The sequence below is a fragment of the Amphibalanus amphitrite genome, unplaced genomic scaffold, assembly GCF_019059575.1.
Source record: "Amphibalanus amphitrite isolate SeventyFive unplaced genomic scaffold, NRLGWU_Aamphi_draft 000581F_arrow, whole genome shotgun sequence".
NCBI lineage: Eukaryota > Metazoa > Arthropoda > Thecostraca > Balanomorpha > Balanidae > Amphibalanus > Amphibalanus amphitrite.
The window spans coordinates 334391-359053 of record NW_024882075.1 but is presented as its reverse complement, the minus strand read 5'-3'; the positions used below and the strand labels follow the sequence as shown (position 1 = coordinate 359053).

Below are 24663 nucleotides of genomic sequence, written 5' to 3'. Positions count from 1 at the left end.
GGGTGTGGTGCAGCTGTTGTTATTTCTTTCCATTTTTATTTTATTTAATTGTATTGTATTTTTCGCCTTCAGGAGGGGCATGGCCCCCGTGGCCCCCGCCCTTGGCTACGCCCCTGTCGCCACAACAGAATAATACACCGACGTCACCACACAGCAAGAGAGGCATGGCCTATCAAGTAGATTTCGACCTCAGACACACAGTAGCTTAGAACTGAAGATAGCGACAAGGCGCATCTTCGAGTCCTTCACTGAACATGACACACGATTTCAAGGGCATATTTGCATGACCCCCAGCTGACCAATGTTATGCGTGCGGTGATTGGCTGATTGTCTACTAATCACAGTGCGACTTAGGGGGCGTCCAAAAGAAGCGACAGGACTTTCTGGACACCCTGTAGGTTGTGGACCGTCTAACAACCCTCGAAACCGGTTCCACGTGGTACGATAGGTCGTCGCCTCTTCTGCGCCCGCGGCAGAGCAGGACAGCAGCAGGTTTTGAGCTTGCTGACTTGGATGAGTATTTAGTGGCATCAGTGGTACACGAATAGCAACAGTGCTCTCACATGAGTCAAGGCAGGAATACGACGAGAAAAGCGAGTGAAGGGAGAGGGACTATTCAACAGGTCACGGTTAGGTCACTAAGGCACGACAACGAGAAACGACAAGGTGATATCGGGCAGGTACGTTTTCGTCGTTAGAAATTGGTCAGCGCATGGCGATGACAACATTTATAACATGTTACATGATAACGTCATTTATATTCCTCTTTGTGTTATGGTGATCAATTGAGCAGGCTGGAAACACAAAATCCTGAGCAACATGCCCGCTAAAATTGTGTCATCCCCCTCCCCCCTCCGTTTTATTTTCAGACCTTTTCTCGTCTTCACCCAGAAGTAACCCTCGAGTCGCGATGTCACTCCGCCCTCCATTACTGCTCCTGACCGCAGTCAGCATAGTCTCTGCCCAGCTCCAGCTCACCATTCTACACAACAACGACGTCCATTCGTATTTCGACCCCGTGGATGCCAACACGGCCGCCTGTCGTTACCCCGACGACCCCGAAAACCCCTGCTACGGTGGCATTGGACGGCTCGTCAGCGCCGTCAAGGAGATAAAGGAACAGACGCCGAATACTTTGGTGTTGTACGGTGGTGATATCTTTCAGGGTTACCTGTACTACACACTCTTCAAATGGAGAGTTGTGGTAGACATGATGAATTTAGTGCCCTACGATGCCATGGTAAGGACGCGAAAATGTGGGGCTGCAAAAATATTGGGATACAATTACAAGTTCAAGAAACGTTTCTTTGTCGAATTAAATGCTATACTCTTCACTTGTGCATCAATGTCCAAGCTAAGCGAAATAATATTTTATATTTGAAGGAAATTCCGATGCTGTACGTACAGTCTGACTTCTAAAAGTACTGCGCAAAGTGACGGTGGATCCATCAAGCCTGAGTCCTGACCGAGGAAGGGCGTGCTTTAATTTGAAAGTCACGGAACCAATTGACCTGGGGAATGGACGAGAAGGTCAATTGCTTCGGTGACTCAAATTTAGCAGGCTCTTCCTCGGTCAGGCTTGATGGATCCACCGTTACTTTGCGCGGTACCTTTAAGACATACTGTACAGTGTAGGCGTATAATGTTCCGAGATATATTGCGAATCACCTTTCGACTTAAAAAGAAGCTTGCCAGACGTGTTGCTTGCCTCGTAAAAAACAATAATTTTAAGGTCGCTCTTTACTCCCACCTTTAAACCCTCAGGCGCTGGGAAACCACGAATTCGATGACGGTCTGGACGGCCTTTTACCGTATCTGGATGGAGTCGATCACCAGCAGCTCTGCACAAACATCGATTTCGGTCCTCTGGCCTCGCCCACAACCGATAAGTGCCTCTCCAGTGTCGTGCGAGAGATCGGAGGCCACAAAATCGGCATCGTGGGCTTCACGACACCCGAGACGAGGGTGAGGAATGGGATGACAGCTGGCTGGTGTTGGAGTTGGAGATTTTGGGCACATGACGGGGGTTGTAGATGGGCTGTTCCTCAAATTGAGCTGTTCCTTAAAATCATGAAGTAGCGACGACAGGATTCAGACTTCAGAGAGCATGATGTATGTCATGATATGAGAAGCCATAACTTAAAAAGGGCTTCTCCAATTCGCGTTAGGTCAAATGATGACACTCAGAGTAAAACACAAACATTAAGAGGCACCGAACCATCACCGTTCACCACTAGATGACCTCTTCTCCCCCTCAGGTCATCTCCAAGCCACCTCCCGCCATCACGTTCCTGGACGAGGTCAGTGCGCTGCGCTTGGAGACAGCCAGGCTGAAGGCGCAGGGCGTCAACATCATCATCGCCGTGGGTCACTCCGGCTACCACAGGGAGTTGGAGATGGCGGAGCAGCTCGAGAACGTGGATGTCATCGTCGGAGGGCACTCCCACTCGCTGCTCTACACAGGTTCGGGGCTAGTATATCAACATAGAGGTAAATGGTATCTGAAGATAGACATCAAACTATCTAAAGAATACAGTGTGTAGTGTAAACATATGAACATAGATAACATGAATCAATAACTTGGATTCATGTTATCTGTGATATGAAGTATGTACAGTATGTAGGTATGCAGTATGAATAGATATGTAGTGATTGTCAATTTACAAACAGCGTGCGATTACAGACATTAACATAGAAAACGAAGTGTAGCAATGAGCCACAGAGGGATGTTCATCTCTCACCTCTGGTATCTAACCCCTGACCTCTGACCCCTAACCCCTGACCCCTGATCTCTGACCCCTGACCTCTGACCTCCACAGGAGCGGCGCCGGACGATGACCCTGTGACCGGGCCGTATCCGACCGTGGTACACCAGCCCTCGGGCCGGTCAGTGCTCGTCGTGCAGGCCTATCAGCACGGCAAGTACCTGGGGGTGTTGAACGTCACCTTCGACAGTGCCGGAGAGGTGGCTGACTGGGGCGGCAACCCCATCCGGCTAGAGGGGGAGCAGGATCAGGAAGCCGAAGAGATACTGCAGCGGTACAAGGATCAGGTGAGGATGAAACGGGAGGAGAGGTGGAGGGGAGAAAAACACAGGAAGGAGATATAACGGAAAGAGGGGGAAGGGAGGGAAGGGGGAGGAGGGGGGATAGAGTGGGGATGAGAGAGAGAGAGAGAGAGAGAGAGAGAGAGAGAGAGAGAGAGAGAGAGAGAAGGAGAGAGAGGAGAGAAGCAATATCTAGGCTTCTTCCATTTTCTTTCTCTTTCTTTTCTCTCATTTCGATTTTCTTCTTCTTTCATCTTTTTTTATTAAATTTAGCTCGAATGTTTGAATGGACGGATTGACAGAGCCGGAGCCCACGCTAAGCAGAGCTTGTTGCATAGCCCCGACCCCTACCGTCCGATCGCGCAATTCCGGGTACGGGAGAATTTAGATGCCAAAGTTTAACGTGCCCTTCAAAGCCGGACACGGCCTGTCCCACTCAACTGACTTCAACTGGCTGCGGCTGCTCCCACCAACCGCACACCATCCCCGTCAGGAGGCTCAAATATCGAGCGCCGGAGCGTCTCGAACCCGGGCTCTCACTACCGGGATTCCAATGCTCTATTAGCTGAGCTACGGGACAGGCGTTTCGTCTCCTTCGTTTCATCTCCTTCCTATCTTTCCCTCGCCCTAAACTAACTAGACCTATCCTCGCCAGATTTCTGAGTACGAGCAGGAGGTGATCGGCACAACACTGGTGCAGCTGGCTTGTACGGATCGACGCAGCGAATGTGGCCTGGGGAATCTAATCGCTGATTCGCTGGTTCGCGCGCTGCTGGTGCCATCTGACGGACAGTGGAGCCAGGTGAGGTCAAGGTCGGCCCGGGCGCAGAGGCAGACTCAGGGAGGATAGTAAGGGAGGAGTACGTTGGCACGTTGATGATAATTAATCAAATTATTTCCAAGCGCAATTAAAACACATAATATTTTTCTGAAGCCTCTGTTATACTTCCAGCTTCATTTTTATCTTCCCTTCGCCAATTCACATGCATTCGCCACGTCCGTAAGCCCCGGTCACCTACATAATTACATTCGTCTCTATGTACAGCCCACCGCTAAAGTAATGTAGGGTTTTACCAATCTCAACGGTTGGCTTTGACTGGCGATTGTTTAATGCGGAGTGATCGAAAAGAAGATGTCAATGGCTAAAATTGCAGCTGCACGGGTGACGATACATATAAGCTACATTCAAAGTTTCATTGTAGTCTGGTTAATCGTTCCTAAGCTTCAGAAGCAGAACATACCCATGACTGAAACCGCACATTACTTCTGCTGTGGACTGTACTTACCTACGTCAACACTTATAACGCCACCAATTGCATTTTTTCCTCAATCTACGCCATCAATTACAATCTTTGCCTCAATTTACGCCACCAAAAATCCCATCATCTGACCGCCGTGCCTTTCATCACCCCGTGCTTCCTCACACAGGTATCCGCAGCAATCATCAATACGGGCGGCATTCGCTCTCGGTTGGAGCCGGGGAACATCACACTCTCCGACGTGCTCAACATCCAGCCCTTCGGCAACACCATCAGCCTGGTGACCCTCTCCGGAGAGACCTTGCGTCAGACGTTCGAGCACTCGGCGCTTGGCGGAGGACGCTTCCTGCAGGTGGCAGGTGAGAAAAAAAAAACAGAACATGAGGCCAAACTCTGAGAATCTGAAGGATGGTAGCAGAATTGGACCAGAAAATATGTCGGGACAAGTTTTACACATTTCACAGCTACAAAAAAAGCTTCGAATATGACGTCTCTTTTCCAAAGTTATAACATGTACTGCTAGGACAGGAAAGTGCGATTCAAATTCAAACATCAGGTGGATGTTGACTATCGTTCAGCTTTCCTGATTTCATTGCTAAAATCCTTTATTTCCTGCAGGTTTTCGGGTCACCTACAACATGGACTGCCCCGAGGGGATGCGGTTGCTACACCTGGAGATCGTCTGCACTGACTGCTTGGTGCCCCGCCTAGAGCCAGTGCGTGCTGATGGCACCTATCGCGTCATCATGTCGACTTTCCTCTCCGGGGGTGGGGATGGCTATGACGCCATCAGGGACGACAAGGTTGATGAGTTGAATACAGGTGAGATTTGAGACGACACAGATGATCGAAGTAGGGAAGCTTTTTGGGAAAATATAAGTAAATTTTACAAGCGTTGTAAATATCTAATACAGCCGAATGTTTTAGGCACTATTCTATAATGGACGGGAAGAAACATCGTTACATAAATCTTGAATAAAATTATCATGCCTATATAAAAAATACAGAGCTTATATGTACATACGTCTCGCGCGGCATTTCATTTTACTGCGAAAGGAAAATGAGGGTTTTAACCCTCGCACGACCAGGCCATTTCTCATAACACGAACGACCAGGGGGGGGGGGTTGTTACGACCCCCCCCCCTGGCGTTTCGAAACGGAAGGTCGTAGAGCTTAGCGGAAAAAACCAACGGATTGCTCTCAACGAGATCTCGCGATTGGTGGTATGTTTTTTGGTCCTAGGTCAACATTTGACCTACTTTTGACCGGTCAAAGGTCAAATTTTCGGAAAAATAGACTTTTTTCAACTTTCGGCGGCGATTGTGGCAAAACGGTGGGAGATATCGACTTGAAACATTCACTAACGTGTTCCTTGATCAATTTTCTATCGTTTGGTATGTATTTCGTTTCCCTAGCTCTAAAAATGGCGCGTTGGGAGCGCCGGAAGTCGGCAAGGTCACAGTCGGCGGCAGAAATTCGAAAAATCAAAATTTAAATTTTTGAAATCTGATTGTATTTTTGGATTTGGGAGGTCCATTTGCTCCCTATAGAAGCTAATATTGCTGCATATTCCCATTGAGGTGACAAGAATTAGCAAAATAGTGGTTCGGGCGCTTTTCAAAAATAGTACCGGACGCTGTTCCTCTTGTGACGTCATAGCTCCGTGACCTGACCTGACCCGGTCAAATTTCTTATACCATATGATAGCCAATACTTGCCCCAACATGCATGGGAAGTTTCATCACGATCCATCAACCGACGTCCGTACCACCGGCAGGAAACCTCGGGCGTTGGCACTCAGTTTGTGAAAATCCGGCCGGAGGCTGTACCTCTTATGACGTCATAACTCCGTGACCTGACATGACCCGATCAATTTTTTTCGGCAAAAGATGCGCAAAGGTTGCCCCAGAGGGTATTGAAAATTTCAGCCCGCTACGACAAGCCGTTTAGCGTGCACTTCGAAAAAACCTCAGGGGGGGTTGATACAACCCCCCCCCCTAGGCGTTCTAGGGTTAAGATTTACTTTTAGATGATATAGATTACGTCAAACTCTCACCAGTTATTGATTACATTGATGAGATATTACAATCCACTAGACAGTTGTCAGCAACCTGTCACGAAGCCTGTCATTTTTACGCCTGATACCAGTCAAATCGAGCGACAGTCGAATCTCTCTTCCAGGTCTGCTGGACGTGGATCTGATGCGCGACCACATCGAGCAGTTCTCCCCCGTCATCTCCGGTATCGAGAACCGGCTGGTGTTCGAGACGAACCTCACCTCCCGCTGTGGGGTCAGCCCCTTCCACTGTCACGGCTCTCTGTGCCACTACCACGGACCTCTCAGCAAGTCAGACAAGGACGGAGGACATTGATGGGGTGATAAACTGAGCATTGTGTACTTAGAGATGTCAATCGGATACCAACTTTTTGGTATACCGATACCAAATCGATACCAACTTGGTATTTGGTATTTCAAGGCGAATTGCTTTGGTATTTTGTTGGTACCTATCATGAATCCTCACTGATCTTAAAAAGTTTGAGAATTTGGTGAAAAGTTGGCATTTCCCTCATATTCCCAAGTCGAATCGGTCACGGTATTTTTTTCCATGGGTATTGTTGGTATTTGGTTTGGTATCGGTATCACAATTTTTCACAATTGTCATCACTACAAATCGTTATAAGCGTGCAGTGGTGGGTGTTTTGTTACGACGCTTACGACAAGATACAGATGTTCTATAGAAAACACTATACATGATAATCGAATCCATCCGCTTTCCTGTAGATGTCTCTGTCATTTGTATGCTATGTTGTCCTGTCTTTTATAAGCTTTTGCTGTAAACTGTAGGGTATATTGAATAATACATGCCTTTTCTATTCTACAATGATTATTCACCATCAATGTATGAAGTTACATATGCACACAATCTTGTATACAAAGTTATGCAAATGATTTCTTAAATTTCACATCACTGAAAGAGATATCTACCTACAAGAAATGATGCAATACGGGCTCACGATCCGTATCATCAAGAATTGAGCCAAATAACTAGGTATCAATCAATCGGCATCTGCATATATACTTACTTATGTAGGTACTACAATGTGTGTACAAATAACTTATTTTACTCTGTAACAATTCCCTTGTTTCTTGTACTCATCTGCTGGTGGTAGGAAATGAAGGCAATTTGATGATGCACTTATATAATCTGCCCATGGCCGCATCGGTAGCTCCGAAACGTCGCTAGCGCCCAGCCGCATTTGAAGCTTGTCCTGTGAATAGTGCAAAGTGCACATCGCTTGCACATCACGTGGCAGCACGACCCGCCCTGTGGGGCCAATCGGCCGTCCGTATCCAAGTCAACCAAACACACATTCGAGGATGGATACTCGCGGGCTTTGAGCGCCGCTCACTCGCCCCTGGTTCACGCGGTGGTGAGGAGCGTGTCGCTGGCAAAGACAACCAGGTAGGTACTATATGGTTAGATAGCCAGGTTCGAGCAGAATACCGACAATAATATTTATACGTCGCGTCGCTCGAATAAACACAACTTTTAAAAGCAGTTTTAGTATCATATGACCTTTCCTCGTAAAATATAAATTAGCAAAAAGGATATATTGATATTGATATTTCGATCACAGATCTTCGTCGGAATTGTTACCAAAAGACAGAATGAGAATACATTTCTTGTCTGCTCCTTTCTTTATCTCCTATTTCACTATTCGTTATTACGAGCAATTAAATCTAAAGTACATCCATTTTTCAAATCATGATAACTTTTAGTCGACATACGAATACACGTAACTGAAATTTGTTAAGCCTAATTAAGCCTAACTAATTCTTACATTAGAAAATACAAATCAAAGTCCCAAATTGGCGCACTGCATTCTAACACTCATCTACATATACGAGTACGAGACAGGTATCTTTTTACGGAGCGAGCGAAGCGAGCGTATAGTCTTTCCTTAGATTAACGAAAATTTCTGAGTATGAGCGGCCGGCCGTAGTCACGATTCTTCGACGCTTATATCTCAGCAACCACTTGACCGATTTACACGCGGTAATTTTTGTAGGGTTGCTTCATTCCTTCTACCAAGTATTGGACTATTGCCGATGAATGAGGGCGACCCCTTATGCACGTGCCACGTGCAAAACGAAGAGGTGCCACTTTTGTAATTGTTGCAATATCTCGGTAACTACTTGGCCGATTGCGCTGAAAGTTGGCATGTAGGTAGGCACCTACTAGGCAATGCATATCCATGTGCCAGAATTGGGGTGTTGCTGCACGTGCGCACGTGCAGGGGTCGATTCCAGATCTCGAGAACGGCTGGACCGATGGCGCTCAAATTTGGCACATGGTTAGGGACCGGTTAGTAGGGTGCCGTGCAAAACTCAGTTGGGACCCATTTTGCACGTGCGCACGTGCAGGGTGCCGCTTCCAGATCTCGAGAAGGGCTGGGCCGATTGTGCTCAAATTTGGCACATCGCTAGAGACCGGTTAGTAGGGTGCCGTGCACAAGTCAGCTGGAGGTACCTCGTCGAAATTTCGCACGTGCAAGGCTCACCCTCTCACTCGCTCCGTTAGTCGCCCCAAAAGGCGTTATACTGGTGTGTACACTGGCCTGTGAACCCACTCTTGCACAAATTACACCTATTTCCCCCTGGACAACGAGGTTTGCTAAATGCTGAGCGAACGAAACGTTTTTTTTAAACTTCATATCATTTCGCCAAGCCAGCTTTACATTGAGTTCGGATTTCTTAATAATGCCTTTCACTTTGCACAGTAAATGCTCATCGATGTATGGCAAAGTCAAATAACCGTCATCCCCCGCCTTCTGTGTGTCCCCACGTTTTTGTTTTGTTCGTTTGTCGTTTGTCGTTTTTACAAAACGACAAACAGAGAGGTACAAAGAGCCCAGAGAGAGCCCGGCTCAGCGCGGCCTCTGCTGCAGCACGGCACACGGAAAGCGGTAGGCGGCGCACCGCCGACCTCATTGCACCCTTCAGGTCGTTGGGACTTCTTGGGTTGTTCCGGTACACCTGGGTTTTGAGGCGGTCCTACAGGAAAAAGTCCGGTGGGGCAAGTCCGGGAAGCTCGCCGGCTACGGGTGTCTCGAGCCTTAAGATCACGCGCTGCCCGAAGCGCTCCCGAGAGCCACTCCCGGCTTTCCTTAGCAGTATTGGCCATGGCAGCGTTTTGCTGGAACCACTGAATCTTGAGTGCTTCCAGATATCTGCTCATTGTGGTCTGCAGGACACCCAAAAACTTTGCCAGGGCCACCCGGTATCGCTGACTGCTGACAGTCTGGGTAGGGCATCTCTCACACGAGCGACGTTCGCCGGGCTTCTTTGATTGGGTTTGCAGCCGCCACCGAGATCTTTGAACCTGTTGAATTTGCGGTTATTTTTTAATGGTAGTTGCATCTCTTCTACCAAGCATCGTATACTCTCGATATCTGTGGGTCACCTCCAATACACGTTCAAAATGCAAAAAGAACGGATGCCAAATTTGCTCCCTCACAATAACTCGGCAATTACTGGGGTGATTTCGCTAAAACTTGGCATGCCGGTAGGAACCCACACCTGACAATACATTCCCACGTGTTACTGTCAGTGTGCTACTGCACGTGCGCACGTGCAGACAACGCTTCCAGATCTCGAGAACGGCTGAGCCGACTGCGCTCAAATTTGATACGCGTTTAGTGACAGGCTGGTAGAGTGCCGTGCAAAAGCCACTTTGGACTGCTTTGGACCCACACTGTAAAAAATATTGACGAGCTATGTGTCAAAACAAGGGTCTCGAAACAGTCACCAGGTTGTCAATGCTTCCGGTACCTACCACTTGACTAGATACCGCTTAGTTAGCTTACAGGCTGAGAGCTATCCAGATCGTTATGATCCGGTATTGTAATGATACCCTAGGTGTACCTTTGTTTTGAAGTGCTGAATTAACTATCAAGGTTGTTTGACGTTTGTTTTCGCCTCAATCCGAAACGAGGAAGACCCTCATCAAATTATTAGGTGAAAGCCAGCCTCAGGATGATCAAAATACTAGGGGTAGTTTTGTCATAGTAATCTGTGAAGGGTGAGGAACAAGCCGTAGCAATGCGGCAATGCGTAGCAAGCCGTAGCTTCGCCAGGTAGCTTGTTTTGTTTGTTTGTTTTGTTGGGTTAGGCCCTTTCGGTCGACAAGACCATTGCAGAGCCGGAAGGATGATAGGAATTAGGGGGAGACATTGGTCTGGGCAGGCACCCTAGTGAGTCGCCGGGGCTGAGCCCGTCCGAAGACAGGCCACCCAGCCCCAAGGCACTCACTGCACCCGGCTACGGGGTGCGCTCCCTCGGGAGCGGCGGTGCCGCTCCAAGGGAGCAGCCCGCATGAGATAAAGTTGCCTGCCCAGCCCGGAAGGGGTTTGTGGCGTGGAGGAGAAGGATTTCAGTATCCTGAGGATAGAAGCACGGACAGGTGCCAGGTAGCTGCTGCGTTTCCCTACTTGCTGAATCATGTTTGCAACTTTCCATTTCCAGACACTTTTTACGGCAAATAAATTGTTGGGTTATTTGGAAGGTGAATGACAATTTTATTTCTATAAGTCAATACATTCGTATTTCCGATTGTCCTAAAACTTTTTTTAATCGTTTGCGGTAGGTTTTTATTGTTCGCAATAAAGTTGCGCACCTGTGAATCCTTCACTTAACGCGTTCCCGGCTTCCCGGCGCCAGTTGCGCTGTGCCGTGCCGCGTTCGGTCGGGGGTGCGCGCGTCTGTGCAGTGCGACTGGGCAAACCTGTATCGTTTCCATTTGTGCAGTGTCTGTTATGAAGAATTGCTTGCCGTATATATGACCTGCAGTGATTGACGTTCTGATTCAATAACTTGCCATAAGCCATTATTCTCAACGAAATCGCGCAGAGACGTTTGCAAAGTTGTCGAGGGGGGGGACCAAGAGCGATTTAAATGAATTGCTCTCCATGCAGTGCAATAGGACTTAGGTTTAATTTTTCGAAAGTTGTGGAGCCGCCCCCGGTGTCCGGCCTGGCCAACTCTCTCAAGAACCGACAGCTAACGGAACACTGAAGTTTCACTACGACGATTTCCGCCAAAGTTATGAAGAAAAGGCAAGTGCAAGAAGTACAAAACTTCTCTTGGTAATCAAAACTTAGGTTTGGCAAATTCCAAACCCTAAGTCACTACAACTGTGGATATAAATAAGCTGGTTATTGACGGCCAAGCTCTGGCCAATCTGAGGTTCAGACCTATCATCAAGTTCACGAGGCACTGCTGCGGTTGGGCGGCTCACGGGCTCCACTGCATAGGCTCAGACAGGTACTCTACAAAATGTCTTCTGTGTTCTTAGGTTCAGATCTATCGATAGGTATGTGCATGCTTCTGATTCGATCGATAACTGTAAACGGGCGCTGGAAGTGAAAGGTTCGCTTGATATACGAAAGGCGCATTGCAAGAAAGCACATTATTTCAGAAATACACTTTCATTTTATCTTGAGCGTTTTTGGAATGGGCCGGATGAATTCGTCATCAAACTGGTAAGGGATTTCGTTTGAAGACCACCGATATTTAATATTATGATGGTCTTCAAACGAATTTGCTGGCAAATTCGATGACTGGATTGGGCGGCGTAGGATCTGCTGGTCAACTGACTATGGGTTGATTAGGGCCTAGTTGGGCCCCTAGTTTTGACCTAGTTTGAGCTTCATTCGTTAAGTAGGAACAAGACGATGCTTCTTTTGACCATCGTCACTAAACAAGCCGCCCTCGTTTTGACATTGTTTTTCGTTATTATTGTTACTAGGTACTTTGTTATCATACACAGCATTTATTTATTTATTTATTTATTTATTTATTTACTTCGTAGTGGCCGTCCCCTATCTATGACCGAAGTCAAAGAGGCTATTCTTGGCACTGAGTCAATAAAAGATGGTGATGAAGTGGGTAAAAGAACATCATGCTATGACATAAAAAATGCTTAAAAATCACGATAAAAGCACACAACACAATGCACATACATATACATACATATCACACTTCGTCCGCACCAGACGTCAGTCGACATTAACGAGGACCTGCTTCCAAAACAAGGCAGAAACGCTCCAGCTATTTTTGGGACGTGGTAAAAACTAACCGACACCTGGTAACTGTCATCTGACGAACACAAAACAAGCCAGGGGCTCGCAGCGTGTGTCAAAAGTAGGATGCAAAACTAGTCTGTACCCCCGACATTTAGCGTTGAGAATCATTTGACGAGGGGCTAGTCAATATTTTTTACAGTGCATTTTGCACGTGCACACGTGCATGGTGCCGCTTCCAGATCTCGAGAACTGCTGGGTTGATTACCTCTAAATTTGGCACACCGTTAATGACCGGTTAGTAGGGTGCCGTGCACAAGCCATTTGGAAGTACTCTCTCTCGCCCTTCCGCACGTGCAGGGCCCACTCTCGCTCGCTCGTTTAGCGCCTCCTAAAGGCGTCTTACTGGTTGTAAATATGATCGAAATTCGAAGCTTTCGTGTTCATCCTCGGTCCACATTTGCAAATATGCGAGTTCATGATTGTTTATTGTGCAAGTACGGCGCCCTGGGCAAAATAACCATCGTTGTAGAAAAATGTGGACTTTTTCATTGCTTGCTCCATAACTATTTCATAGGACATTTAAATGGTAGGTATCTGTCACAGGGCGATTTGACGATATTTTCATCGACAGCATAACCGAAGGACGAAATTGCTATCTTTTCTCAGATGACGTCAATCAATTCTCGGCATTCTCCGACCGGCGGTTCTATGCCACTGACGCTGCTGGTCGCCATGACAACCACCCTACTGATACCAGCGGACGTCACGGAGGCGGTGAAATTCAGTCTGCTGGCTCGGGACCAGCACTTCGTCAAGACGCCTCTGGCCACCCACCCTGGCGGATCGTCACTGCTCTGCGCCATACGTTGTCTCCAATTGGAGGGGTGTAGTCTCTATGAGACCTCCCCTGAAGGATGCCTCCTGTGGGGCACCAAACCTGCCGACGATGAGCTCGTCCTCAGCGCCGGCCGACAGATCCTGGCCAAGAACATCCCGCCGACATGTTCTGGAACGTTCCAGCTAGTTGGAGCCGTCTGCTACCACGTCGAGCGGTTCACGAGCTCAACGTCCGTCGGATGGCCGCAGGATACCTCTTTCTGCCATGGCCTTGACCCGTCCGCCACTTATGCGACCTTCATCAACCAGGTGGAGTACGAGTTTCTCCAGGACTTGAACGCAGCCTTCATGCTCAATTTGCAACGCAACTCCTCGGGCGTTTTCACGATGGTGGGCCGGAACGACCCCTCCTTCTGGACGACTAAGTGGCGCTCGGGAGAACCCTCCTCTGGCGATAGAGTCTACGGATATATGTCCTCGGCTGGACTTCTTGGCACCTTGGGAGAGACAACCACGCTCGGAAGAAATATGATTGTGTGTCAAACGCTCCCCAACTAAGACAGTTCTGTTCAGGGCTGCGGAGTCGATTGGATTTCTAGGTAGCTCCGACTCCGTCTCCGGCTTCAAAAATCGACTCCGACTCCGACTTCGACTCCAACTCCAGCTCCAACTCTGGACATTGGTCATGGAGTCCATATACTGAAATCAAATTTCATGTTGGAGATCTTTTATTATGCCTGAAGTGACCAATTACGCGTTTTAAGGCCTCTCATTGCAATGAAATATTTTAAACAGCGTTAAAAAGCAGGTTTAGATACAGCAGCCGTCATAAGCTTTTTTTAATGAAAACGCTCATTCAAAACAGGGGTATGTCCTTAACTTTAACACAATCTGATTTTGAAAGGTCAACGAGCGAAACATTGTCAAGGAACCAGGTGTAGGGCTTGAGTTTGAGTCATGCAGTGTTATCTCCGACTCCGGGCAAAACTGCCGACTCCGACCGACTCCGACTCCGACTCGGACTCCGACTCCGCAGCCCTAGTTCTGATGATGTGTTTTGCTCCAAGAGCACTCAATGACATTGCCCCGATATGAGATGAGTAGCCGTCGTTCTACATAGACTTGACTCCAGCTGAAGAGTTAGGGTTTCAAACTCAACTCGACTAACTCATTGTTATTTTCGCGTGGCTGACCAAACGTTATTGCTAAGCTGATTGTCTAGACTCTAGGGAGGGTGGGTGATGGCTACATCGCTCTATCACATCGGGAGTCCAACACTTTTCCAACGAAGCTACGGAGTTACGGACGATCTCGGCCTCAGCTAGCTTTAATGTAACTACCGGGTGCTGTTTTAGTTGAGCTCTGATGACATCGCGCCTCTCGCAGGCGCGCGTTTTGTGTGTGTTTATTGCCCGGCTCCTCTTTTACCTCTTTTATGACGTGCCACACTGCCACAGGTTTAGGTGGTTTGTTGGAAAAACGGTGGTAGCTTAGAGCAGAATGTAGCTAAAGACATCTGGTTTTCACCATTGGAAAAAAGAACGTTGGTGCATGTGATGACACTAAAAAGTGCATGCACGTGCAAAATCCTATCATTGCTAAAGGCACTTCCATCATTTGATAGTCAGCCGTAGTATATGTTTCTACGGTATATAGGGCCTTGGTTTCTACATCCTGCAGCCCTGGTCAAAGCATTCTCGTCCGTTTTGCCATGCTGAAGCTTGACTGTTTCCACATTTTTTCTAAATTCCACACATATGCATGCGTATTGTGTAGATACTAATACAGGTTGAAAATAAATCATGTCCTATTCTTCCATGTGCTACAAGGTCGGAGCATTGTTCATCGTATTGTTAACTCACGAGCCGCTGGGGGCATAAAGTTGCCCCCTCCCCCTTTACGTTTTGTAGAATATCTCGAGCTACGAAGGACGTGAAACTTGGCATAGCTTTAAACGAATACCTAGGCAATATTTGAGGAAAGTTTGGTGGTTGTAGCACTCAAGATGATGCCAAAGTGACGTTATAAAGTTTTTTGTTTGTTTTTTGTTTTGTTTTGTTGGGTTAGGCCCTTTCGGTCTGACGAGACCATTTCAGAGCCGGAAGGATGATAGGAATTAGGGGGAGACATTGGTCTGGGCAGGCACCCTAGTGAGTCACCGGGGCTGAGCCCGTCCCGAAAGACAGGCCGACCAGCCCCAAGGCACTCACTGCACCCGGCTACGGGGTGCGCTCCCTCAGGAGCAGCGGTGCCGCTCCAGGGGAGCAGCCCGCATAAGATAAGATAATGTTGCCTGTCCAGTCCGGAGGGAGTTTCGGCGTGGAGGAGAAGGATTTCGGTATCCTGACTGGATAGAAGCACGGAACGGTTGTATAAAGTTTTGTCGTTTTCCGATATGGACCGTTTCTGATGTCGCTGACAATGAAACTCAACTGTAAATGAACTAAACAGCACCTGCTGTCATCCTAAAACATCTATGTAGGGTAGGATGGGGTAATTTGGCCGGCAGTATAATTTGGCCGCCCCCACCTTTACGATATCTGACAAAAGTGAATGGAAAAATTCTAGCCTCTATTCATGTGTCATTGGTGAATCTATTGCGTGGATTTTTTTTTTCAAAATGTCCCCTTCGTAATTTTCTTCAAAATCAATAAAACATGAATTTGATTAGAAAATGGTAACTTTTACTTCCGTTCAAAAAAAATGTATAGTATAGCATGTAGAATTCAGGCTAAAGACAAATTTCAACATTGTGGTCCCACGGCTTAGGATGCTCAGCGTTTTCAAGAGTTATTTCATGTATTTCCGTATAACCGTAACGACTTTATAGACAAAACTTTTCAGAGTGGCAATGCGGGGTAATTTGACCGGTGCTAGTGCAGCACATTTGACGGTGCTCTCAGGATCGCTATGCTGGGACGGCCGACTTGATAAGGTCGTCGTGCCCAGCTGGTTGGGTTTATAGCCGTTGGCGGTGGCATTTACGGCACAGTCTGTCTCCTGGGGCTCATCAAAATACTGCGCAATGCAACACGACGAAGATGCTAGGGATCTGCTCAAACCAAACTGATAGCAACATATCCAGCTCGTAAAGACCATCGACAACTTGTTTGCAGACATCGGAAGGTTACGAGATGTGAGTATTTGAGACTGAGTTGATGTATTTCATTTAGTGATGTCAATTACAGAACATCTGAATACCGATACCAAACCAAATCCCAACATAAATCGTAAGGAAATACCGATACCGAACCAACTTCATAACATGAGGGAAATACCGACTTTTTGCCAATTTCTCAGCCGTCTTATACATTAGTGAGGGCTCATAATACCAACAAAATACCAAGTGCATTAAGATTGAAATACCAAATACCAAGTTGGTATCGGTTTGGTATCGGTATACCAAAAAGTTGGTATCCGATTGACATCTCTAATTTCATTGATCGAAATTAGTCGATTACCCTTTTCCTTACTAGAATAGAAAGTTAACGTTTTTACCCAAGTAATGCCCTCTCACTATTCTTATAAGTCTCATTGTGAAAATATTTCATACACAAATCATATGCAAATGTTTGATTGAGCAGTGTATGCAAAAGAAGCGCATTTTCAGTTGTGCAGGAAAATGCTGAAATAAGACCAGAGTCAAAATCATTCGGATAGAAGTCCGACACCGAGTCAGCCTAAAAATGTGTGAAGGACACATGTCACTGCTGACGCTGAAGCTGACTCACCCGTAACGTAAAATCCAGGCCTCAAATTAACACCGGTCTAATTACCCCACCCCACCGGCCAAATAACCCTGCTAGCGGGACAAGTTGGCCGCTTTGCAGACCTTTATAAAACGTCAAAGTTCAGGTATAAGTAGTTGCTCTACCATTTTCAGTAGTAATATGAATGCTACACCTGCCAGCGTTAAAAGAGTGCAGAAATATGTCGCATTTTTTAGCTACAGCACTTCCAAAAAAAGCGGCTAAATCACGCCATTCTCCTCCCCTACACTGCCAACTAGTTCCTGACCAATAATCAGTCCTTTATATTCGGTCACATATATCGGATATACATGTTACGGGCCAAGTGCGAAGGCTAGTCCGTTTGCGAACGGACTAGTCCATTCGCGAATGGACTAGGCCGTTTGCGAATGGCGGTCCGTTCGCAAACGGACTAGTCCGTTTGCGAATGGCCGGCCATTCGCGAATGGCCTAGGCCGTTTGCGAACGGACGGGTTTGTGGCGTTGCACTTAGCCGCCGGAAGCATGGATCCTCGGATTGGGGTACGATTCCGAATGAATGGGGGACCGCTGGTCGATGCAGGGGCGTCGCCGACGGGGGGGTCGGAGGGGTCCGGACCCCCCACACACATTCTTGAAAATATGCCGGTCCGACGCCCCCCCCCCTCCCCCCCCACACACACTTTTGGCCACGAAAATCGATCAAGAATAAAATAAAATATTTTAAAAACGATTTTGGTGCATTCTCAAAATAAAATTGTCTAAATCCGAGGAGTTTTCAGTATTTGGTGGGGATTACTTTGACTGACCGTCCGACCAGATCCCCTTGTCGAAAATCCGTGGTGACGCCACTGCGTCTATATGTTTATTTTGTTCTCCGGATCAGCTCTGCGAGCTGGCGCAACTCTGGGTTAAAGGTAGAGTGCCACCTTTGAAAGATTTCCCATTTTATTTTTCCTAGGATAAGAAGCTTCTGTTTTTACCTAATATCGCAAAAAAAATCAAAAATGGGCCTGGAATAGTGCCTTTTTCGCCTAAAAGTTTTTCGGTTTTTAGATATGTATAACAACTGTAGTGGGCTCACCTGCAAACAGGCGTCGGGCAACAATCGCGAATGCGGCGCACTTGTGACAATAAGCAAAGGTCATTATAGTGTTACGACCATACGACGTACGGGAATGAGTTATCAGCTGTCTAATCGTAGACAACACAATGTCGAGCCTTAAACTGTAAGCCCGTATTGGTATTGTTTCTTTTATTTGGCTGTCGAACATTATTTATGGTTTGAAATATGATTTTATGTAAAATAATTGATATGAAAAAACCGTCTTATAAGTTATGACCCCATTTCACCACACGCAAGTGGCAGAAATGACAATGATCAGCTGACGCATTTTTCTTGGCCGAACTCAGAGCGCGCGGCCCGACGCACCACGCGTATTTGGAAATTCCGACCTCGACGAGCATCAGAAGCCACCTAACAGGCGTGTTCGAAACCGCAGGAGATGATGATGAACGGGTTTATCGAAACTTGATTGGATGAGCATATCGGTAATAGCGATTTCAGTGTGTGCATTTATTGTTCATAGTGGTGTGAAATGTGGTTGGGGTACGACCGACAACCCGTCGGGGCGAATTTCGCACTGGGGTACTCAAAATTTGAAGAATTTAAGACGTTTCCATGAGTTTTGAAGGTATGGATAAGTTCTAAAAATCCGGTTTTCCTTATCTGGGCCATTAACTCCATACGGTCCAAGAAAGCTGGCACACTACCTTTAACCCGCGCCCCACTGGGGGGGGGGGTATTTATAGCCCCCCTCCCGTTTTTCTGCAATAACTTCCGAACCGCTTGACGTATCGACGCCAAACTTTCAGTACCTTCGGCTGCATCAATTTGACACCTTGTGCCAAAATTTGAACTTCGTACCTACCATAGGTCGGCCGGAAATGACGTCAGAGTGACGTCATGTTCGGCCGATTTCGACGCAAAACATTGAACCACGGCAATCGCTCCCAAGAGCTCAGTTTTTAAGCTAGATCCAATTTCTTTGCATGAGAGGACTCAGAATAGACTGCGCTATCAAACTGGTATCTCGGATTTTCGAAATTTTGAAAATTTCGAAAATTTCATATAATAAAATTCAAAATTTATATTTTTACATTTTTTTCAAAAAGTTTTTTACTTTTCGAAAAAAACCGGGATATATGTGATAGAACGCATTATTATGACTAACTCTAGCAAGTTTTAGCTAAATATCTTCAAAAATGGCCAAGTTATACGCATTATTGCAAAAAATTAAAGATTATTAATTTTTCAAATCAATTTTTCAGCACGAATTTGACATCGTACGCCCATATAAATAGCACCATCGTGTTCCTGAGCTCAAACTGCATCCAATAGACACATTTTTTGTTGAAAACTTTTAACTTCAAAATTTGACCTTTTTTGACCTAAAAGTGACCTGACCTAAGCTAAATTTGACTCAAAATGACCTCGAATGACACAGACGACATCAAATTCGAAATGTTTGGCCTAAATGGACCATAAAACATGTGTCACGTGACCGACGGATTATATAATATTTTCGTGACCTGTGATGACCTGACCTTGACCTGAAAATCAAAGTACAAGTTTGGTACCCTCAGAGTATCTAGAGCATCTGTTCACGAGTGTGTGAACCAAAAATGAGCCTCATCTGACTTGTAAGACGGCGGCCAGAGCCCAAAACGTGAAGAAGCCAAAATGCTAATAATTTTTACTTTGACCTGACCTGTGACGTCATCGGTGACCTCGAGGTCAATGAAATTAGGTTTCGCTCGACAGTTTTTCCGGGGCTATCAGACGCCGTTTGAATTTTGACGATCGGCCCAGTAGTTTTGGAGTTAGGAGGGGGGGCTATGAATGCCCCCCCCCCCAGTAGGGCGTGTTATACGCAGACCCCAGTGGGGCGCGGGTTAAGGTCTCCACCTGGTCCATTCGGGATGCGACTTTCCGCTGAACCCTGCACAACGCGGAAATTATAGCAACGTGTTGCCGCTGGCCAGGCTTCGGCCACCGATCTGGATCTGGGGAGGTCAAATATCCCCGTGACCTTCGAACAGCGGAGAGTCGCGTGGTGTGCGGAGACCATTAGTACCGTGCTCCGGGCTCCCCGCTGATGACCCGACCTGACCTTGGTCGAGTTTGTGGCGCTCGATTCATTCTGCTCTGGTGTGGTGTACCGGACGGTGCGGCTTGTGTGTGGTGAGTGCGGTGCGGTGAGTGTTCGAAAAACTGTTGTGTTGCATTGCATTTAACAATACGCGCACTGCAGGGAAAACTGTTGTGTTGCTTTCAACCCCCCTGTGGTTTTTCACAGATCACGAGAAAACGGCGGCGCGCAGCAAAGCCAAATTTTGTATACCTTTTCTCCCATATTCTGCGCACATTGTGTGAAAATGCTGACTCCAGATGACCTAAGGTCAGGTCACCAGGCTAGGTTAAGTGACGCCGGTTGAGTTACCAATACTTTGCACGCATCATTTCACACGGGACTTTGCACATGTGAAGTTGACTTGCCAAGTTGACGTCACTTTGCTGGATATTTCGCACTTGGCCTGACTTCGCACTTGGACTGGGAGCATAAACGCCCGTCCATTCGCAAACGGCCTAGGCCAACTGCAATAACACACATGGACTAGTCCATTCGCAAATGGCCTAGTCCAAGTGCGTTATCGCACTTGGACTAGGCCATTCGCGAATGGACTAGCCTTCGCACTTGGCCCGCAACATATATATCGCGTCACTGTCCGAGCGCTGTCACGGGACAACGCCTCGGGCGGCCGCGCCGGTCGGACTCGCAAGGGGAACGGCTGACAGATGGCGAGCCGGGCCCGGCCGGCCCACCGCCCAACACCTTTGTTTGAGGCGGGGTTGACTTATCAAACGCTCTGTTGCCTGTTCATTGTTCAACCAGCCGATAACATGCCAGCTACGTCCATCTACATTGTACCTATGGCGCTCATGAACGCTACCGATTTCTATGTGGATAAATGACCTACGAGTTTCGCCACCTATGCCTCGCACTGCACTGTATAAACGTGGTCATATTTATATTTCTCTGCAAAGGGGCGATCTGTTTTTAGTTTTGACGAAATGTTATGATGAATGCCGAAATTAGCATGGGGATTTTTTGGCGAACGACGAAGGGATATTACTGAATGACGAAGCATTTATCCAAATCGTCAAAGGTTTTGCCGGAATTCAATCAGTTATGGCGAATAGCGAATGTTCTACCAAATGACGAACTGTGGAGTGGGATCAGCATTCCGTTTTGCCCATATGCTGAAGGTTTTGCCGGAATGCCTCTCACTGGCGCCACCTATGTGCTGATCGGACGAATGGGTTTTGCTGATAGGCCATCGAACAACGCAAAAAGGTGTAGTAATATGTTGTGAACAGGGCGGAAAATGCTGTGATTGCTATTCCTTTTTTCCCTGAAACTCACGTATTCACGTAACACGTATTCAGATCCTACGTCAGGTGAAGCTTTGTATGGCTTTATCGAAGCCGCGTGATAATTTCAAGCCAACTGGTGCAGGACTGCAGGGCATGACTTTTAGCCATGCAATATTAATTCCGATCCTGGAACCATGATAACAGCTACAAATGTACCAGACTCGGGGGCTATTTTCGCCAGTTGCCGCTGCGATGGGTGCGATAAGCACCCGCTAACATACACGTAGGTATGCAGTTATTGAACAGTTAGACTTCAGTTGCAGCTTTCCAGATTCATAAATAATAAAAACGCCCTTGGATATCTTATGTATCCAACAACTGACATGGCTGTCGATTGCGGGAAGGCCGTATTGAAGACCTACAGCTGCCAAATGCCTAAATCAGGCGGCCGCTGGGCCTCCGCGCCACCCGCTGGCCGCTGTGGGGGGGGGGGGGGGCATATAGTTGCCCCCCGTTTACTTCCGCGACGATATCGTCGCAACGCGAAGAGATAGAGAAGCGAAACTTTGTACACATCATCCTGAATAACTAGCCAAGGTTATGTCCAAATTTGGAGTTGATCCCATTTGAAATGACGTCACAGTGACGTCAGAAGTCAAATTATAGATTTGCGATTCTCAGTGTCCTCACGATATGTATGTTGCGGGCCAAGTGCGAAGGCTAGTCCATTCGCGAATGGCCTAGTCCAAGTGCGATAACGCACTTGGACTAGGCCGTTTGCGAATGGTCTAGCCCATGTGCGTTATTGCAGTTGGCCTAGGCCGTTTGCGAATGGACGGGCGTTTATGCTCCCAGTCCAAGTGCGAAGTCAGGCCAAGTGCGAAATATCCAGCAATACAAATTCTGTATTCTGTGTGAAAAACCACAGGGGGTTGAAAGCAACCCCCCCCCCTGCAGTGCGCGTATTGTTAAATGCAATGCAACACAACAGTTTTTCGAACACTCACCGCACCGCACTCACCACACACAAGCCGCACCGTCCCGGTACACCACACCAGAGCAGAATGAATCGAGCGCCACAAACTCGACCAAGGTCAGGTCGGGTCATCAGCGGGGAGCCCGGAGCACGGTACTAATGGTCTCCGCACACCACGCGACTCTCCGCTGTTCGAAGGTCACGGGGATATTTGACCTCCCCAGATCCAGATCGGTGGCCGAAGCCTGGCCAGCGGCAACACGTTGCTATAATTTCCGCGTTGTGCAGGGTTCAGCGGAAAGTCGCATCCCGAATGGACCAGGTGTGTGGAGACCTTAACCCAGAATTGCACCAGCTCGCAGATCTGCTCCGGAGAACAAACTAAACATATAGACGCAGTGGCGTCGCCACGGATTTTCGACTAGGGGATCTGGTCGGACGGTCAGTCAAAGTAATCCCCACCAAATACTGAAAACTCCTCGGATTTAGACAATTTTATTTTGAGAATGCACCAAAATCGTTTTTAAAATATTTTATTTTATTCTTGATCGATTTTCGTGGCCAAAAGTGTGTGTGGGGGGGCGAGGGGGGGGGCGTCGGACCGGCATATTTTCAAGAATGTTTGTGTGTGTGTGTGGGGGGGTCCGGACCCCTCCGACCCCCCCCCCCCCCCCGTTGGCGACGCCCCTGCATCGACCAGCGGTCCCCATTCATTCGGAATCGTACCCCAATCCGAGGATCCATGCTTCCCGCGGCTAAGTGCAACGCCACAAACCCGTCCGTTCGCAAACGGCCTAGGCCATTCGCGAATGGCCGGCCATTCGCAAACGGACTAGTCCGTTTGCAAACGGACCGCCATTCGCAAACGGCCTAGTCCATTCGCGAATGGACTAGTCCGTTCGCAAACGGACTAGCCTTCGCACTTGGACCGTAACATATATACTGCCTTTTTCGGAATCTAATGGTTGATAAGTTAATTGGTCAGAAGCCAATTAATGCAAATTGCGCTGGAACATGTCGCAAGCCTCATCCATGAATGTGTGATAAACGTTAAACATCTAATATGGCTGGATAAGCACTACCTCATTGACATTTTGATCATTGACGAAAGTTTTACATCAACAGTCATTGTTAACGCACAGTACCGATGAATTTTGCACATCGAGTAACCATTTTGTGAAATGTTGAAGCATTATCACAATCTGACAAAGTGTTTTGCCTGTGACGAGCATTGTGCCCAATGACAATGAGTTATGCAGAACAGTTAAATGGAGTCCAGCCTGTTTTGCCGACCGTCAAACAGTGATGCACATCGCCGATGGGTTATGCTGAATAACGCTTTTCCAAACTGATGCCGAAGTGGTTATGAGGATTGGCCATCGAACAACGCAAAAAGGTGTAGTGCCTTCATAAGGTTTGTCCGTAACCATTGATTCACCACTTTCTCCAAAAAAGAATTATCATGTTAATGTTTTAAAAAATGTGATGTTAAAATAACATATCATATATGATTATTTATCCATATTTATTTACATATGTACATATTTTGTCAAAGGTGCAGACCATACGCCTGTTCTGGACGAGCGCTTTCAGAGAGAAAATTGTGGTCGTCTGCGGCATGAAAAAGGCACTGGCCTGACGACACTTATGGAACTCATCCTATCTCTCATGCTCAGAGACCATGCCTATCCTTTCAGCACAGTATCGATAAGGACACTAGCGCTACCGATTTATTTTCTTATTTACTTTGTTGGGTTAGGTCCTTTCGGTCTGACAAGACCATTTCAGAGCCGGAAATATGATAGGAATTAGGGGGAGACATTGGTCTGGGTAGACACCCTAGTGATTGGCTGGGGCTGAGTCCGTCCGAATAGACAGGCCGACCAGACCCCCCCCCCCCCCAAGGTGCTCCCTGCACCCGGCTACCGGGTGCGCTCCCTCAGGAGCAGCCCGCATGAGATAAAGGTGCCTGTCCAGCCCGGAGTGGGGTTTGAAGCGTGAAGAAGGATTTCAGTATCCTGAGGATGGAAACGACGGAACGGAGGGCGCTATTGACTCTCGAAGATGACAATGAACGGTGAACCCCGTCTATTGAGTCCCTTGCAGCACGACGCCACCGCCACCTGTCGTGAATATACGCCAACTGTAGTGGCAAGGGCAGCTACAGATGTCCGCAGTCACGTCGGGTACGATCAGGTACGGGCACCTGGCCGACTGTACCGGGGAATGATCGGCTGTACCGGGGAATGGGAGGCTGATAACACTAAGCAAGTGAGCACTGGAAATTGACTACT

At 47.5% G+C, this 24663-nt stretch overlaps 1 protein-coding gene across 1 annotated transcript; it reads left to right on the top strand.

Moving 5' to 3' along the window:
* Positions 1-910: 910 nt before the first annotated feature.
* Positions 911-6677, top strand: LOC122394234 (snake venom 5'-nucleotidase-like). Its single transcript, XM_043390971.1, has 8 exons — positions 911-1240; positions 1765-1965; positions 2259-2463; positions 2820-3052; positions 3702-3848; positions 4475-4664; positions 4924-5127; positions 6487-6677. Exons 1-8 carry the CDS (start codon positions 911-913, stop codon positions 6675-6677), a joined length of 1701 nt encoding a protein of 566 aa, XP_043246906.1.
* The last annotated feature ends 17986 nt before the right edge of the window (positions 6678-24663 follow it).

Excerpts from the sequence above, each read along its gene's own strand:
- LOC122394234 (XM_043390971.1), top strand. The coding sequence starts at position 911 with ATGTCACTCCGCCCTCCATTACTGCTCCTGACCGCAGTCAGCATAGTC. Across the intron at positions 3,849-4,474 it reads CTGACGGACAGTGGAGCCAG|GTATCCGCAGCAATCATCAA; the intron begins GTGAGGTCAAGG and ends TTCCTCACACAG. Across the intron at positions 4,665-4,923 it reads ACGCTTCCTGCAGGTGGCAG|GTTTTCGGGTCACCTACAAC; the intron begins GTGAGAAAAAAA and ends TATTTCCTGCAG.